This window comes from Lithobates pipiens, unplaced genomic scaffold, assembly GCF_037356315.1.
Source record: "Lithobates pipiens isolate NorthernLeopardFrog02 unplaced genomic scaffold, aLitPip1_a1.2 Scaffold_27, whole genome shotgun sequence".
NCBI lineage: Eukaryota > Metazoa > Chordata > Amphibia > Anura > Ranidae > Lithobates > Lithobates pipiens.
Genome location: NW_027507788.1, coordinates 177,582,301 through 177,600,837, shown reverse-complemented (window position 1 = coordinate 177,600,837; position 18,537 = coordinate 177,582,301). Strand labels below are relative to the sequence as shown.

Below are 18,537 nucleotides of genomic sequence, written 5' to 3'. Positions count from 1 at the left end.
GGGAAGAGAGGGGACAAGAGATCAGCGCTGTGCACGGCTACATCTTTTCTCCCCTCTTTTCCTCTTTACACAGCATTCGAGCAGCAGCAAGAGCCATTGGCTTTTGCTGTTGTCAATTGATGCAATGAAGAGGAAGTGGGGGCGGGCCTTAGTCCTGCTGTGTAAGTCTATGGAGCATGGCTCCATAGATACAGAGGTCAGGAGCACGCATACTACACTCTCCCCATAGCCAGCGGCTGGCTACGGTAGTTCCCTAAAAGAAGAGGAGGAGCTACGATCGCCACCATGGACCCTAGAGGAGGGAGGGCCTCTCTGAGAATTACCACTGCACAGAGGAAGTATAACATGTTTGTTATTTTAATGAAAAAAAAATATTGACTTTAGTAACACTTTAATGCCTATATGCACTGTTTTTTGCTGACTTTGCTGATTCATGAATGAATCCCAGTCTGGTGGTACAGAACTTTATTCTACATCAAGTTACCTTGGCACAGTGATTATACCATCTAGCTGACTGTGTCTGAACCTACTTTGTATGTGTTAATTTATGCTCAAATCACCATTTATTCTAACCCGTACTAATACATTGCGTTTGTTTACCACTAAACTGTTGTATGTCTATTTCCTGGTGCTAATTCACAACCAAGTTTAAGGTATCTACACCTTGTTCCGTGTTCCCATAAGTGCTTGCTATAACTTTCCCTCAAACGGGTGTGTCAGAGAGGCTGAGCTTGTTCTTGGAGTCAAGGCGCAGAACAGACAACCCAACTTACCAAGTGACTCCTTCAGGGGGTAGCTCTACACATCTATGGCTAGCTTAAAGTGGTTGTATGTCCTGTACAACCACTTTTACCTACAAGTAAGCCTATATTAAGGCTTACCTGTAGGTGCTTGAAATATCTCCTAAACCTCCACGGTTTAGGAGATATTTACAAAAAAGCCGAGTATCGATGTCCATGGCGCATGCACATTTTAGAACGGGCGCATCATGGCGCTTCTAATAGGGGTCATGTTGTGACTGGTGGCTCCCGCGCATGTGTGGGAGTGACGCCCTGAGACTCTGGCCAGTCACAGAGATAAGAGACATTGATAAAGTACACAGCAAGCCAAAAACACTGCTTCTAACTGTGAGGCAGAAGCTTAATGTTGTCAGCCTGCAAATGGAAGAGCTATTCCTGGCCAGATCTCCCGGTACGAATCTTTGCAGCAGAGTCACAAAAAATTTATTTAATTTATTTAACAGTGAGGATTTCTCCAACTGTGAAGTCAAAATTGGTGGCAGAGGAAATGAGAAAACAGATTTTAGTAATTGTTTAGCCTGTATACACTAATAACATCATAATAAGCTGGGGATTTCAGATTTTCCCACAGGAATACTGTGGAAATAATTCCTAACAGATTTCTGCAGTCTATATAAAATCAAGGTGTAATCTAATGAGCTGGTGTCCAGGTATAGAATGACATTCTATATGTCCAGGAGCCTTTAAGACACATACAAACCTATTTGAGTTGGGACCTTATGATAATTTAAGGTGAGTTTTTTCCAAGTTGGAATAGGGCAGAAAAATAATTTAATCGTATTATTACAAATAAGTATCACTCAAAACTAAGTTCATTTTGAAATTCATTTACATGATACATGAAGACATTTTGAAGCATTTCTTTGTAATTATTTTGTCTGAATTTCACACTTTTTATGTTTTCCTACATTATTATTATTATTAATAATTATATATATATATATATATATATATATATATATATATATATTTTTTAAATTATAACATCAGTTCTATAGCTTAATTAATAGTATCAGTACTAACATGTAGTCTAATGCCCCGTACACGCGATCGGAAATTCCGCCAGCAAAAGTCTGATATGAGCTTTTGGTCAGAAATTCCGACCGTGTGTATGCTCTATAGGATTTTTGCTGGCGGAATTCTCGGCAGCAAAAGATTGAGAGCAGGTTCTCAATTTTTTGGATATTCCCATCGTCTGTACGAATTCCGACATGCAAAATTCCTACGCATGCTCTTCATTTTCTCGGGTCGTCATAGTGTTGTATATCACTGCGTTCTTGACAGTCGAAAGTTCAGAGAACTTTTGTGTGACCGTGTGTATGCAAGCCAAGCTTGAGCGGAATTCTGTCGGAAAAACCATCCAAGATTTTTACGACGGAAATTCTGCTCCTTTGTACAGGACATTAGACACATACACAGACTCATACATGAAAAAAAGACATGTTCATTGAGTTTAACAAATAAAAATGTATATAATCTTTAAATGTACTGCACTTTACTGGTACCTAGGTGGAACTGCTTATCCCTGCAAGGTTTTAGTATAACCAAAGACCATATGGCAGAACATAAGAATAGGACCATACAAGGGTGAACCGGACAGTTAAAACACCTTTTAAACGTGAAAGTAATACAGTTGCACTTACAAACCAATGGTCTGATCGGGGCAGATAACCAAGAAAAACCCCTCCCAAGGTAGCATCTGCTGCTGCTGGACACACTATTACTAGGCAGCCAGCAGCAAAAGGTGTAATAGAACTTTTGGAGCAGACACTAAACTGAACCATGAAAGAAGAAACTACAACTCTAAGCCCTTGTACACATGATCGGGGAATCCGTCGGAATGTGTCCTATCGGACCGTGTTGTCAGATAATCCGACTGTGTGTGGTATGCATCGGACTGATTCCGTCGGAATATCCGTCGGACCCAATTTTGCAACTTGTTGGAAATATTTTCCAACCAACTGGGCCGATCGGACATACTCCAATCATGTGTAGAGAATTTTGATCGGACCAAGTGCCACGCATGCTCAGATCAAATTCCTACATCAAAGCTATTGGCTACTAGCCTGAATATAGTCCCATCGTAATTAAATTACGTCATCACGCTCTGAAAGATCGGATTTTTCGACAACTTTGTCCGACTGTGTGTATGCAACAGTTTCGGACAAGATCCGATGGATAAAATCCGACGGATTTGGTTGTCGAAATCTCCGACCGTGTGTACAGGGGCTTAGCCCTGGTACACGCGGTCGGACATTCTGACAACCAAATCCGTTTAATTTTGTCTGACGGATTTTGTCCGAAACTGTTGTATACACACGGTCGGATAAAGTTGTCGGAAAATCCGATTGTACATAACGTGATGATGTTATTTAGTTACAACGGGACTACGTTCAGGCTAGTAGCCATTAGCTTTGGTCTAGGAATTTGATCTGAGCATGCGTGGCACTTTGTCCGTCGGAGTAGGCTACACATGATCAGAGTATGTCCGATCGGATCATGTTGTCAGAAAATTTTCCGGACAAGTTGGAAAACTTGGTCCGTCGGATACTCAGACGGAAACAGTCCGATGGAGACCACACACAGTCGGATTATCCGCCAAAACGGTCCGATAGGACACATTCCGTCGGAATCTCCGACCGTGTGTACAAGGGCTAAAACTGCCGCTGTAAATGGGGACTAAGATTACATTCTGGGCATGAAAGAGTACTTCAATATTTATTTATTTTTTTAGTCTTTTTTCCTCTGTTTTCAATTTTGGGGGGAGCAATAAATGTATTACAAATTTGAATACAGCATATACAGAATAACAGCACTTTAATCACCCCTGTCAGTGGCAAATGGATTGTGCCATTTATGTAAACTGATTCTCCTGGAGGCTGGGTTCACACCACAGCGATGCGGGAACGCCGCGAATCCGCGGCGTTTTCCCGCATCGCATGACTCCCGCCGGCAGTTCACACTGCCCTATGCGAACGGCTGGGAGTGTCAATGAAATGTTAATGACACCCCCAGATCCATCCGCATATCGCAGTGCGATCTGCAGACTCGCACAGGAATCGGATCGCATGGTGTGAACACCCATGCGATCCGATTCTGCTGCGGACCAAAAAAAGGGTCCCGTGCGAGTTTGCTGCGGGAGCGATGCGAATTCAGCCATACTATCTGTATGGCTGAACTCGCATCGCTACGGAGATTGGATGTGATTTGCACTGCAGTGCGGTGCGAATCACATCCGGATCTCCCCCCGCAGCAGTGTGAACCCGGCCGGAGGGCTTGAACTTCTGAAAAATAATAGACTTGCTGGCTGACTCACCAGATGAAAACTAGTGCATCTATCACACCTAAGAATTGGTAAGCTGCAATACATTAAATGTTTGCTTTTGGGTTTAATACCACTTTAAAATATACAGTGCTGTGAAAAAGTATTCATACCCCTTGCATTTTTCCACATTTTGTCATGCTACACCCAAAAAACGTAAATGTATTTTATTGGTACATAATTGTGAAGTGGAAGGAAAATGATAAATGGGTTTCCAATATTCTTACAAGTAAATATGTGAAAAGTGTGGCGTGCATTTGTATTCAATCCCCTTTGCTCTGATACACCTAACTAAAATTTAGGGGAACATTGTCTTCAGAAATCACCTAATTAGTAAATAGAGCCCACCTGTGTGTAATTTAATCACAGTATAAATACACTGTTCCGTGAAGCCCTCAGAGGTTTGTTAGAGAGCCTTAGTGAACAAACTGTATCATGAAGGCCAAGGAACACACCAGACAGGTCAGGGATAAAGTTGTGGAGAAGTTAAAAGCAGAGATCCACAGCTCAAGTGGGAGAATCTGTCCACAGGACAACTATGAGTCGTGCTCTCCACAAATCCTTTATGGAAAAGTGGCATGAAGAAAGCCATTGTTAAAAGAAAGCCATAATAAAGGCCCATTTGCAGAAGCCATGTGGGTGACACAGCAAACATGTGAAAGAAGGTGCTCTGGTCAGATGAGACCAAAAAAAGCAAAACGCTATGTGTGCCCGGAAAACTAACACTCCACATCACCTTGAACACACCATCCCCACTGTGAAACATGGTGGTAGCTGCATCATGTTGTTGGAATACTTCTTCAGCAGGGACTGGGAAGTTGGTCAGAGTTGATGGGAAGATGGATGGAGCCAAATACAGGGCAATCTTAGAAAAAAACCTGTTAGAGTCTGCAAAGACTTGAGACTGGGGCGGAGGTTCACCTTCCAGCAGGACAACGACCCTAAACATACAGCCAGAGCTACAATGGAATAAATAGACACGGGATATCTAGCATATATAAGATGTTGTTTTCCCTACCTGATCCCGGGTCATCAGGCTTTGGGGAGAGTTGGGAATGTGAATATAAAATGAAACAGTGTAGAAACATGCTAAATCACATCACAGGGTAGAGCTGATGTGTTTTGGAGGTGCACCCCCTTCCTCCGCTTAGCTCTGAGGAAGGGGGTGAGCCCTCGAAAACACGTCAGCTCTACCCTGTGATGTGATTTAGCTCATGTTTCTACACTGTTTAATTTTATGGCTCATAAGAGTTTCTGTTTGTGAGTACCCAGTTTTTATGAATTTTATCATCTATTAAATGCCATTGGTAATGCACTAGGTGTGCGTGCCTTCCCTTTTTGTCTTTTCAGTAACACATTCTTTACTAGGGTGACACTAAGGCCTGGTTCACACTAGGGTAATTTCAGATGTGACTCGAGTCACACAGAATCGCATGACAAGGGAAATCATATCTATGGTGTCCATTCACATCAATGTGACTTGGGGCAGAGTGATTTTGGAAATCCCATTGTTTTCTATGGTATCTATTCACATCAATATGACTTGGGACAGAGTGATTTTAGAACAAGTTCTTAAACCACTTTGGTGCAATTCCAGTGCAGTTTTGGCCCCATAGAATATGCAGAATTTATCCAAGTAGTACTACATAATCTCACTGAAATTCTAAGTCGGTGTTGTGAACCTAACCTCACTGTAACACATTGTTTCTCAACCAAGAGGCCCCCAGGGGTTCCACCATGATCTTGTTCATCACAAGCAGATGAACGTTGGATCACATCCCCACATAGCTGACAGGCTGTCGAGTGCAGAGATAAACAACTTGCATCACTGCCATGCATGGATCCCATTGGCCCTCCCCTTCTGTCCATCCTAGGTACCTATGTGTGACGTCACACATACAAGGTATAATTCAGCAGCTTCCCTGAGTTACTTTGCATAAGAAAGCCAGTACAAATCCCAGTATTGTGCCCTCCAGTTTCCTCCTGACCCTCCTGTGCTATACTGTTCCCCCCTGGCCCCCTAGCCTGTTTCACCCTGGATCCCCTAAACTATTACCTCCTGCTCTGCCTATACTGTGCTCTACTGCCCCCCTGCCAATGGCTGAGAGCACTGACCAGTGTGCTCTAGCGGGGAGTAGTCCCCCTGTCAGAACACAATAGCTCAGCGGGGAGATTGTTGTACTATCGTTGGATAGTTACAGCGGCTTCTCTCAAGCCCCTCAGTTTTTTGGTTCAACCCACTCGGTTGAACGGAAAAAAAAACTGCTAGTGTATACTAGGCTTAAAGTACCCTCCCAGCAGCCATCATCCGGTTGAAACTGATTACTGAGACCTGCTGCCTGATGGGAGACACCCGCTGGTGGACAATGGAACTACAACTCTTCACTCTGGGAAGCACAGTGCCAGCAGCAGGTGAAACATGTCCTGATAGGAATTCTCCTGAATCCTCCTGATAGGAATTTACTCTAACCAGGTCAAACAGAGTGGGGGGAAACTACAAAGACATCAATAAAAACATGAGTCCACTCTATCCAAACCTAAAAAAAAGGTTTTGGCTTTACATACACTTCCATGTAACTAATTGCATTTTTGAGTCTCTAAAAAATATCAACCTTCTATGAAGTTTTTACCTTTGCAGATTAAATGATGGAACCCTGGAATAAAAGTAGTGTCTCTGAGTTCATTCTTGTTGGGTTTCCAACTCTGCATAGATATGGTCCATACCTTTTTGTATGTCTTCTTCTCATTTACCTTCTTACAATTGCTGGAAATGTGATTATTTTCTCCATTGTACAGCTGGAATCACAGCTCCATAGCCCAATGTTCTTCTTCATTAGCGTGCTGTCTTTCCTGGAGATTTGGTACACTGCAGTTACAATTCCAAAGATGTTGATTAATCTTCTAATGCCAAGAAAAAGCATATCTTTTAAGGGCTGCCTATTACAGACTTATTTTTTCCATTCTCTTGGAGCCAGCGAGTGCTATCTTCTGACTACTATGGCCTATGATAGATACTTAGCTATTTGCCAACCACTGCATTATGCTTCTATCATGACTTCCGAGTTGACTGTAAAGTTAGTAGCCCTCTGTTTTACTATTGGGTTTTTATGTCCAATCACTGAAGTAATCCTAATATCTAAGCTTCCTTTTTGTGGGAGCAATGAAATTCAACATATCTTCTGTGACTTTCCACCACTGCTCAGCTTGGCTTGCACAGACACCTCTATCAATGTCCTGGCTGATTTCATAATCAATAGTTTTATTATCCTGGTGACATTCCTCTTCATAATGATTTCATATATTAGGATCATTTTTGCGGTCTTCAAAATCAAGACATTGGTTGGACGAGTGAAGGCTTTCTCCACCTGTATATCTCATCTGACTGTAGTATTGTTATTTTTTACCTGTATTGTGTTTATGTATGTGCGGCTTACCACAAGTTACTCTTTGTACTATGATCGGGTATTGGCAGTCATTTATTCTGTGCTAACCCCTATCCTGAACCCTATTATATACAGCCTACGGAACAAAGAGATCAGAGTGGCTTTCAAACGTAAACTGTGCTTCAGAAGAGACGATAGCTCCAAATAAAGAACAGATTGGTTCATTGGTTAATTTTAGCTACTTCTGCAAAAAAAAAAAAAAAAAAATCACTCTGCGGACTGTTAAATTGCAGGCTAATAGCTAAATTCCATTTTGAAATGCATATATGGGAACTGTGATACCCATTAAAAGATTTACAATTTGTTTTCTGATCCAGATACCTCTATTAGACACCATAGACAGTTTGACAATTGCACTTTTCTCAAATGGACATTTGCATACTGGACACTTTTACCCCCTTCCTGCCCAGGCCAATTTTAAGCTTTCAGCGCTTTCGCATTTTGAAGGACAATTGCACCGTCATGCAACACTGTACCCGTATGAAATGTTATCATTTTCTATTTTTTTTACGCAAATAGAGCTTTCGTTTGGTGGTATTTGATCACCACTGGGTTTTTTATTTTTTGCTAAACAAATGAAAAAAGACCAAAAAAAAAAAAAAACGATTTTTCTGTTATAAAATTTAGCAAATAGGTAATTTGTCTCCTTTACTGGTGTATGCTGATGATGTTGCACTAATGGGGACTAATAGCCAGCACTGATAGGTTGCACTGATGGGCACTGATGAGGCAGCATTGATGGGCACTAATGAGGAGGCACTGGTAAGCACAGATGAAGAGGCACAGATGAGGCTGCACTGATATGTGTCAATAATGGGCACAGATAGGCGGCACTGATTGGCAGCACTGCTGGGCACTGATTAGGAGAAATGATGAGCACTGGTTGGCACTGATAGACAGCACTGGAATGTCCCCTTTTACACTAGCCAGTTGCCGTCTCTCTCGTCTCCTCATGCTGTGACAGCGTGAAGAAAGGAATGCTGTTAACCGGTGAGTGTGTTTACATCGTGATCAGCTGTGATTGGACACAGCTGATCATGTGGTAAAGAGCCGCTGTCATTGGCTTTTTACCCTGATCGTTAATGGGAGTAATAGGGAAACAGCTGACCACTGAGCGCCACACAGCGCTCCGAGGGGCACACATGCCTGGCAAGAATGGGAGGACATTATACAGTTGTGCTCATAAGTTTACATTCTAATAGTCTAAGCCCTTGTACACACGATCTGAGATTCCGACGGAATGTGTCTGATCGGAGCGTTTTGTCGGATATTCCGACTGTGTGTGGTCTGCATCGGACTGTTTCCGTCGGAATATCCGTCGGACCAAATTTTCCAACTTGCCGGAAATATTTCCTGACAAAATGCTCCGATCGGACATACTCCGATCATGTGTAGAGAATTCCGATCGACAAAGTGCCACGCATGCTCAGATCAAATTCCTACATCAAAGCTATTGGCTACTAGCCTGAACGTAGCGGCTAGTAATGAAATTACATCATAACGTTCTGAAAGATCGGATTTTCCGACAACTTTGTCCGACCGTGTGTATGCAACAGTTTTGGACAAGATCTGTCGGACAAAATCCGACGGATTTGGTTGTCGGAATCTCCGACCGTGTGTACAAGGGCTAACAGTGGAAGTTAGAAGCATTGAGGAGAGAGAAATATGAACAAAGTCATAACTTTAGGGTAAAAAAAGCTGTTGGATGGGACCACTCTAGCTCTGGGTGGACATCATACAATTGTGCTCATAAGTTTACAAACCCTGGCAGAATTTATGATTTCTTGGCCATTTTTCAAAGAATATGAATGATAACACAAAAACTTTTCTTTCACTCATGGTTAGTGTTTGGCTGAAGCCATTTATTATCAGTCATCTGTGTTTACTCTTTTTAAGTCATAATGACAACAGAAACTACCCAAATGACCCTGATCAAAGTTTACATACTCTGGTGATTTTGGCCTGAGAACATGCACACAAGTTGACACAAAGGGGTTTGAGTGGCTATTAAAGGTAACCATCCTCACCTGCAATCTGTTTGCTTGTAATTAGTGTGTGTGTATAAAAGTTCAATGAGTTTCTGGACTCCTAACAGACCCTTGCATCTTTCATCCAGTGCTGCACTGACATTTCTGGATTCTGAGTCATGGGGAAAGCAAAAAAATCATCAAAGGATCTGGGGGAAAAGCTAGTTGAACTGTATAAAACAGGAAAGGGATATAAAAAGATATCCAAGGAATTGAGAATGCCAATCAGCAGCGTTCAAACTCTAATCAAGAAGTGGAATATGAGGGGTTCTGTTGAAATCAAACCACGGTCAGGTAGACCAACTAAAATTTCAGCCACAGCTGCCAGAAAATTGTTCAGGATGCAGAGAAAAACCCACAAATAACTTCAGGTGAAATACAGGACTCTCTGAAAACATGTGGTGTGGCTGTTTCAAGATACACAATATGAAAGATGGGCTGCATGGTCGAGTCACCAGAAGATAGCCATTACTACGTAAATGCCACAAAGTATCCCACTTACAATACACCAAATAGCACAGAGCACAGGGCCTCAAATCTTCTGGCACAAAGCCATTTGGAGTGATGAGACCAAAATTGAGCTTTTTTGGCCACAACCATAAACGCTACATTTGGAGAGGAGTCAACAAGGCCTATGATGAAAGGTCCACCATTCCTACTGTGAAACACGCAGGTGGATTACTTATGTTTTGTGGGTGTGTGAGCTACAAAGGCACAGTAAATTTGGTCAAAATTGTTGGCAAGATGAATGCAGTATGTTATCAAAAAATACTGGAGGAACATTTGCATTCATCAGCCAGGAAGCCGCACATAGAACACACTTGGACATTCCAACAATAAACCAAAACACAAGGCCAAGTCCTGTCATTGGCTACAGCAGAATAAAGTGAAGGTTCTGGAGTGGCCATCTCAGTTTCCCAACCCCAATATCATTGAGCCACTCTGGGGAGATCTCATTGATGTTAAAGGGGGCAATACACAGTATTAAGAACTGGGGTATATAAACTTTTGATCAGGTTTATTTGGGTAGTTTCTGTTGCCATTATGATTTAAAAAGAGTAAACACAGTTCATTGATAATAAATGGCTCCAGCCAAACTCTAACCATGAGTGAAAGAAAAGTTTTTGTGTTGTCATTCATGTTCTTTGGAAAAATTACCAAGAAATCATAAATTCTGCCAGGGTATGTAAACTTATGAGCACAACTGTATGATGTCCACCCAGAGCTAGAATGGTCCAATCCAACAGCTTTTTTTTACCCTAAAGTTATGACTTTGTTCATATTTCTCTCTCCTTAATGCTTCTAACTTCCACTGTTAGACTGACAACACTTTGCAATCAAGAGCTGTCTCTACATCTCTCAAGCCCCATAAACACTATAATATTTTCTGCAGATGTTTTCCTTCAGATTTACCAAAACCATATAATATGAGGTCAAACCTTAGGAGTTTCAATGTGTATGCAATCATGTAGGCCCTTGTACTACATGGTTTTGGTAAATCTGAAGACAAAAATCAGCAGAAAATCTGATAGTGTGTATGGGGCTTAAGTCTAATGCCGCGTACATACAAGCGGAATGTCTGACAGAAAAAGTCAGATGGGAGCTTTTCATCGCATATTCCGATTGTGTGTATGCCCCATTGGACTTTTTCCATAGAAAATTCTGACGGACCTAGAAATAGAACATATAAATATTTTCGGGAAAACCGGTCGTCTGCATGCTGTTCCGACGCACCAAAACCAATGCACGCTCTGAAGCAAGTACGAGACGGAAGCTTTTGGCTACTGGCTGTTGAACTTCCTTTTTCTAGTCTCATCGTACGTGTTGTACGTCACTGCGTTCTTGATGGTCGGACTTTGGTGTGATCAGGTGTACGCACTTTGAAGTGTAGAAGAACGGTACAAAACAGGAACTCCTCAGCAGGAATACAGTCCTAAACATATAAAAAGGAAATCTCGCCGATAAGAGGCCAAAGAAAGTCTCTAGGTCCAGAAGGCTAGTACTCACTGTTTGCTGAATACTGTGTAGCTGCCTGCTGTGTCAGTCAGTTCTTGTACTTGGATTGCCTTTATCCTGGATCCTTAGAAGAGCTCTCACCAATCATCAGGGGGCTAGGACAGAGGTCTCCCAGCCAAAGCAAAAGCTGGGACCCCATAAAGGATTCTTTGAGCTGCAGATGAACTCCCATGGATGCCACAGCCTTCAGGCTGGGTCTTACTCCACTAGGAACATGATACTCCTGCTCTGGGTCTGAACACATTTATATCCCTCTCATCCCCCTGTTGGTCACTCACCATACTGACCAGGGATTGGCTGAAGAAACATTATTTTGCAGGCCAGGGTCTGTATTCTTCCATGCACCCTATGCAATCTGAAAAAATAGGGAAAAGGAATCAAGTCCTATACCAACAGAACCCAGAACTGACTTCACCAAATGATAAATGCTCTCCCTGGCCACAGAGAGGCCAGAAACTAGATTTAAAACCTAGTAGTCTATTGGGGCGCTACATAAGTATCCATAGCTTAAAATAGTACTTTGACACTTCATGCCGTTTCCTAGTAGCCTTTTCAGTGCACTTTGATGCAAGAGGCGGCGTTTCTTCTTTATCATATGTCACCACTGTGATTCGCTATTATAGTGGTCATATGATTGAGATCCTGTCCCACTGGCTCCTGATCAGAAACTGTGCCCAAGAACTGTCAGAGATAAGACCGTAAAAAGGCAGGGGTGATAAAAGAGGTTGGGAGGAGCAGTCTGAGCACAAACCTTAAGAGATCACTGTGAACTACAGGGAAGCTCTGTGATTGAATAACATCATGGCTGGAGGATGAGAGACCCCATCTTTGGTCTCATGCATCTCATGGATCTCATGGTTCTATAAATACATTTTTATATTTTTAATTATATGTAATAAATATAGAGATAAGATTCCCTATATATGTAAAAAAAAAGGTTCAACCTATGTTACAGTTTACTTTATCAACTATATATACAGTATCTCACAAAAGTGAGTACACCCCTCACATTTTTGTAAATATTTTATTATATCTTTTCATGTGACAACACTGAAGAATGACTTTTCTATAATGTAAAGTAGTGAGTGTGCAGCTTGTATAACAGTGTACATTTGCTGTCCCCTCAAAAATAACTCAACACACAGCCATTCATGTCTGAACTGCTGGCAAAAAAAGTGAGTGCACATCTAAATGAAAAAAATTTTCCAAATCGGGTCCAAATTAGATATTTTCCCTCCCCAGTGTCATGTGACTCGTTGGTGGTAAAGGTCACAGATACTGTATATATAGAAAAACAATATCTAATTTGCTGAGGATATAGATCTTAGATACTGTTTTTCTCTACACATGTAATTATTTTTGCAACAAGTTTTTCCGGAACAGTGTCCACTTTATCAAGAATTTGTGTTTATTTATATATGGTATATCTTGCATACGTAGAGGTAAGCTTGGGTGTCCTCTGAACTAATCTCTGTCCCAACATAAAAATCATGCTGGGTCATTCACGACCCTGCAGCACATGTAGTAGACAAACGGGCAGAATGCTGGCAATGTTAGTGCCCTTAAATGAACACATGCCCTTTTTTAGATAATGACAATGTATCTATTTGAAGGAACTGACATCACCAGTTTTGCGCCCCTTTACGTGTGTTGAGTGACCTGGTTTGCAGCTGATTGGACTCAAAAAAAGTGTGACTTTCATGTTCAAATAGAGATGAGTTCGGAGCATGCCTGAGCTCATCTCTAGTCAAAATGTGCTTATGTTTGTTTAGTTGATCTTTTGGGTGTTTTGTGTACTTTAGGAGTATTTTTCAGGTCTGATGGAATCTGACATGTGATAAAGTAGGGGTGTAGTTTAGGTAGATCCCGATTGCTCTCACCACATCCAGGAAGGGTGACATCCTCCTAAACAAAAAGCAAAGCCCTTCCTCCTCTGCCTCCCTTTCATCCTCCTATCACCAATCCACCTACTGTTATAATGTTAGGAACCTTTAGAAGCCTCTTGTATCTGTGTCCCTTGATGACACTGCTCAATCCAGTAGCATCTTAGGGCAACTGCCATATCAGTAGCAACCAGTGAAGTCACCTGGCTAGATTTATTTACTTGCCGGGAATCCTCGGCCATGTAAACTATGTGGTAGAGATAGGCCGCGTACACACGCGCGGACTGTTGGCCCAACTTTGTCCGTCCAACAGTTTGAGCGAACAGTCCGCTCAAACTTAGCATGGACGGACATGGCCACACACGACGGACGAACAGTTTGCTGAAACCGTGCGCGATGACGTGAACGGCACGTACGACGGGACGAAAAATACGACGTCCTATACACTGCAATGCAACCTTCCGACGTGGAAATCCTTTCTGAGCATGCGCGAGACTTAGTTGGCCGAACAAGCCTACACACGAGCGAACAGTCCGCTGAAACCTTGTTTCAGCGGACAGTTTTTCGGAATTTCCGTAAGACCTTGTTCGGCCAACTGTCCGCTGAAACTGTCCGCTGAAGCCCCACACACGAGCGGACTGTCCGCCCAAACACTGTTCAGCGGACAAGGTTGGGCGAACAGTCCGCGCGTGTGTACGCGGCCATAGAGTTGACATCACTGACCAGTTATGGCCACGTTGCCATATTTGTTTTATGACATCACCTGAAAGACCCACTCCTTTGTCTACATTCAGCAGCAAGGACCAGGAAATGTCACTGGCACCGAGTGAAGTGACGGGTTCAGAGGTGTCCATTAGTCAGTGGGTTTTTTCTTGTGGCTGTTAGATAGATGATGGATTTAAGTCATGGGACATTTTGTTTTTATTTAAAAAAGGACTTATCAGAACTCGTGCGTCTGTGGGCTTTTTTTCTCAGAGAATAGGTGCAGGTACTCCCTCCTTCTGAATCACCCCTTTTTTCTGCTACCTACACACCTCTGAACAATGCCCCCTGGTTCCACCTCCTACCCACCTCCTAGTTCCTCCCCTTTTAGAGAATATAGAACCAAGTATCATTTTGTGGTGATAAGTCATATGTATGGAATTTGTTAATGATAACAAGAAAAGTAGTTCAATAGATCCCCTGCAGCCAGCAACTATAAACCCCTCCAGCAGCAATAGGTCACAATAGGAACATTAGACCCTCCCCCAGTAACAATAGATCCAACCCAGCAACAATAGACCCCTACCAATAACAATACACCCACCCAGCAATGATAGATCCACCCTAGCAACAATGGACCCCACCAGTAAAAATTGACCCCTGTCAGTAACAATAGACCACCACCAGCAACAATATATCTCCCAGTGGCCAGCATCAATAGGCCCTTTAGCAGCCAGCAACAGCAGACCCCCTCCCTGAACAGTAGATTCCTCCCAGCAACAACTGACCCCCAGCAAAAAATAGCTCATCCTTGATGGCAATAGATCCCTTAGCGGCCATCATTAATAGACCCTCCAGCACATCCCAACAACACTGGCCATTACACACATTCAGTGTTAGAGGTGCCGTTCCACCGCGTTCCCACTGAAAAAAAGCTCTGACTATCATAATATGATACATTACTTTAAATATTACAAGATACTAGCAAATTACATACATACAGTGTCTTGAAAAAGTATTCATACCCCTTGAAAATTTCCACATTTTGTCATGTTAAAAAAGTAAATGTATTTTATATTTTTTATTGGGATTTATGTGATATACCAATACAAAGTGGCACTTAACTGTGAAGTGAAAGGAAAATGATAAATGGCTTTCAAAACTTTTTTACAAATATGTGAAAAGTGTGACGTGCATTTGTATTCAGCCCCTCTGAGTCAATACTTTGTAGAAAGTCTTTGTAGTCTTTTTGGGGATGTTTCTACCATCTTTGAACATGTAGAGCAGGGATCTCAAACTGGTGGCCCTCCAGCTGTTGCGAAACTACAAGTCCCATCATGCCTCTGCCTGTAGGAGTCATGCTTGTAACTGTCAACCTTGCAATGCCTCATGGGACTTGTAGTTTTGTAACAGCTGGAGGGCCACCAGTTTGAGACCCCTGATGTAGAGAGTGAAATTTTTGCCCATTCTTCTTTGCAAAAAAGCTGAAACTCTGTCAGATTGGGTGGAAAGCGTCTGTGAACAGCAATTTTCAAGTCTTGCCACAGATTCTCAATTGGATTTAGGTCTGGACTTTGACTGGGCCATTCTAACACATGAATATGCTTTGATCTGAACCATTCCATTGTAGCTCTGGCTGTATGTTTAAGGTCGTTGTCCTGCTGGAAGGGAAACCTCCACCCAATCTCAAGTCTTTTGCAGACTCTAACAGGTTTTCTTCTAAGATTGCCCTGTATTTGGCTCCATCCATCTTCCCATCAACTCTGACCAGCTTCCCTGTCCCTGATGAAGGAAAGCATCCCTACAACATGATGCTGCCACCACCATGTTTCACGGTGGGGATGTTGTGTTTATGTGCAGTGTTAGTTTTTCCTTACTCATAGTGTTTTGCTTTTAGGCCAAAAAGTTCAATATTGATCTCATCTGATCAGAGCACCTTCTTCCACATGTTTGTTGTGTCCTCCACATGGCTTCTCGTAAACTGGACTTTTTATGGCTTTCTTTCAAAAATGGCTTTCTTCTTGCCACTCTTCCATAAAGTCTAGATTTATGGAGTGCACCACTAATAGTTGTCCTGTGGACAGATTCTTGCACCTGAGCTGTGGATCTCTGCAGCTCCTTCAGACTTACCATGGGCCTCTTGGCTGCTTCTCTAATCAATGCTCTCCTTGCCCAGCCTGTCAGTTTATGTGGATGGCCATGTCTTGGTAAGTTTGCAGTTGTGCCATACTTTTTCCATTTTCGGTTGATGGATTAAACAGTTCTCCATGAGATGTGCAAAGCTTGGGATATTTTTTTATAACTGAACCCTGCTTTAAACTTCTCCACAACTTTATCCCTTACCTGTCTGCTGTGTTCCTTGGCCTTCACGATGCTGTTAGTCCACTAAGGTTCTCTAAAAAAACCTCTGAGGGCTTCACAGAACAGCTCTATTTCTACAGAGATTAAATTACACACTATATTTACTAATTAGGTTACTTCTGAAGGCAATTGGTCCCACTAGATTTTAGTTAGAGTTATCAGAGTAAAGGGGGCTGAATACAAATGAATGCCACACTTTTCAGATATTTATTTGGAAAAAAAAATTGAAAACCATTTATCATTTTCCTTTCACTTCACAATGATGTGCCACTTTGTGTTGGTCTATCATATAAAATACAAATAAAATACAGTTACATTTTTGGTTGTTACATGACAATATGTGGAAAATGTCAAGGGGTTTGAATACTTTTTCAAGGCACTGTATACTTATACAAATGATTGCAGGTGAATCATACAATAATTGTTATTCCCATTTGAATTTTTCTCTTTGGCATAAATCATATCATGGGAATTACATTGCACAAGTATTGTCATTAAAATTTATACCAGAGGAAGTCAATTCCCAGCACTGTTCAGTCTATTTAAAGGAATAAAAATACATTTGACACGGCCTGAATAAACGGAGCAACAAGATACCACATGACATCTGAGACTTCCACTTTAGCATACAGTCCCATTACATACATTTTCGTTTTTTCTTTTTATACATTTTTCAAAAAAATCTTTTTTTTTTTTTTTATTCTAGCAAATGTACAGATTTTTTCTTAGCAACACAACAGTCCTGGTTTACAAAACTGGCCTTACAATAGCGGATTTTCAAACTTAAATATTTGTATGAACATTCATTCCAAAATTCTCTGTACATTTTTTATTTTTATCTAATCTTTATTTGGTTTTTATACATAGAAAACAAAACAAAAAAAACGTATAGCAAGAACAAGCGCTAAGTTCTATTAAGTAGAGATCAATCAGCCCCACAAAAGTGCTATGTGCTAAACAGAAGTAAAAAATATTAAAATATTCTGCAAGTGTACAATTATAAATGATAAATTAAATTTCTGCAGCTGCTGAACACTCTCAGCGTATCACTTCACCATCTAAAGTATATATTATATAAATAGTGCAGCTCATTTGTGAGTTGTTCATACAACAGGCTGGAGCAGGAGATCTGATATTGAAGTGGAGAGAAAGGAGGGAGCTTCCATTCCGAGCTTTTGTGGCTCTGTGTCGAGGTGAGCAGGCATAACAGCTGGTGGAGGTATGCACAGCTTATGCCGTGTACACACGAACTGACTTTTCGACAGACTAGGCCTGACGGACTTTCCGAATGAACGGACTTGACCACACACAATCCCACCAAAGTCCGATGGATTTGAACGTAATGACGTATGACCAAACTAGAATAAGGAAGTTCATAGCCAGTAGCCAATAGCTGCCCTAGCGTCGGTTTTTGTCCGTCGGACTAGCATACACACGAGCCAATTTCTCGATAGGAACTGGGTCCGGCGGAGTTTCGGCAAAAAAATTTGAAACATGTTCTACTTCTAAAGTCCTTCAGATTTTTGGACAGCAAAGGTCCGATGGAGCCCACACACGATCAAATTGTCCGACGTATTTGTTCAGTCGGACCTTTGCTGTCGAAAAGTCTGCTCATATGTACGCAGCATTAGAATACCTGAGAAGTGTGGTGGAAGCACAACGGTGGAATATTTGTCCATGGCAATCAAGAAATTATAGAAGTTGTGATATATTTGAACTTTTTTTAATTTATAAATTTCTTATGGACATTTGATGTTATATTTTTCACTGTGTTTAGATTTATTGATTTCATTAAATGACATGAGATGCTAAGTTCTGCCAGCCATAACATATTTCACAACAAATTGCCAGGGTTTCGTCTGAAGGACTTAAACGGTAGCTTATAAAAACATACAATTTTGGTACATTTGATGCTTTGATTTGCTTTGTGTTGTTCGGAAGTACTTTGAAATTTAATTTGCTTTTAACATTTGATTTTGGAAT

General features: G+C 41.6%; 1 protein-coding gene across 2 annotated transcripts; it reads left to right on the top strand.

Moving 5' to 3' along the window:
* Positions 1-1,449: 1,449 nt before the first annotated feature.
* LOC143933273 (olfactory receptor 6N2-like) lies at positions 1,450-8,093 on the top strand. 2 transcript variants are annotated; one of them, XM_077456159.1, is made up of 2 exons: positions 1,450-1,532; positions 6,919-8,093. In XM_077456159.1, the coding sequence occupies exon 2, from the start codon at positions 6,943-6,945 to the stop codon at positions 7,711-7,713; it is 771 nt and encodes a 256-aa protein (XP_077312285.1). In that variant the 5' UTR covers positions 1,450-1,532; positions 6,919-6,942; the 3' UTR covers positions 7,714-8,093. The 2 variants fall into 2 exon arrangements, with proteins under 2 accessions (XP_077312285.1, XP_077312284.1); XM_077456158.1 differs by having other exon boundaries at positions 1,451-1,532; positions 6,761-8,093.
* Positions 8,094-18,537: the final 10,444 nt, after the last annotated feature.

Excerpts from the sequence above, each read along its gene's own strand:
- LOC143933273 (XM_077456158.1), top strand. The coding sequence starts at position 6,766 with ATGATGGAACCCTGGAATAAAAGTAGTGTCTCTGAGTTCATTCTTGTT.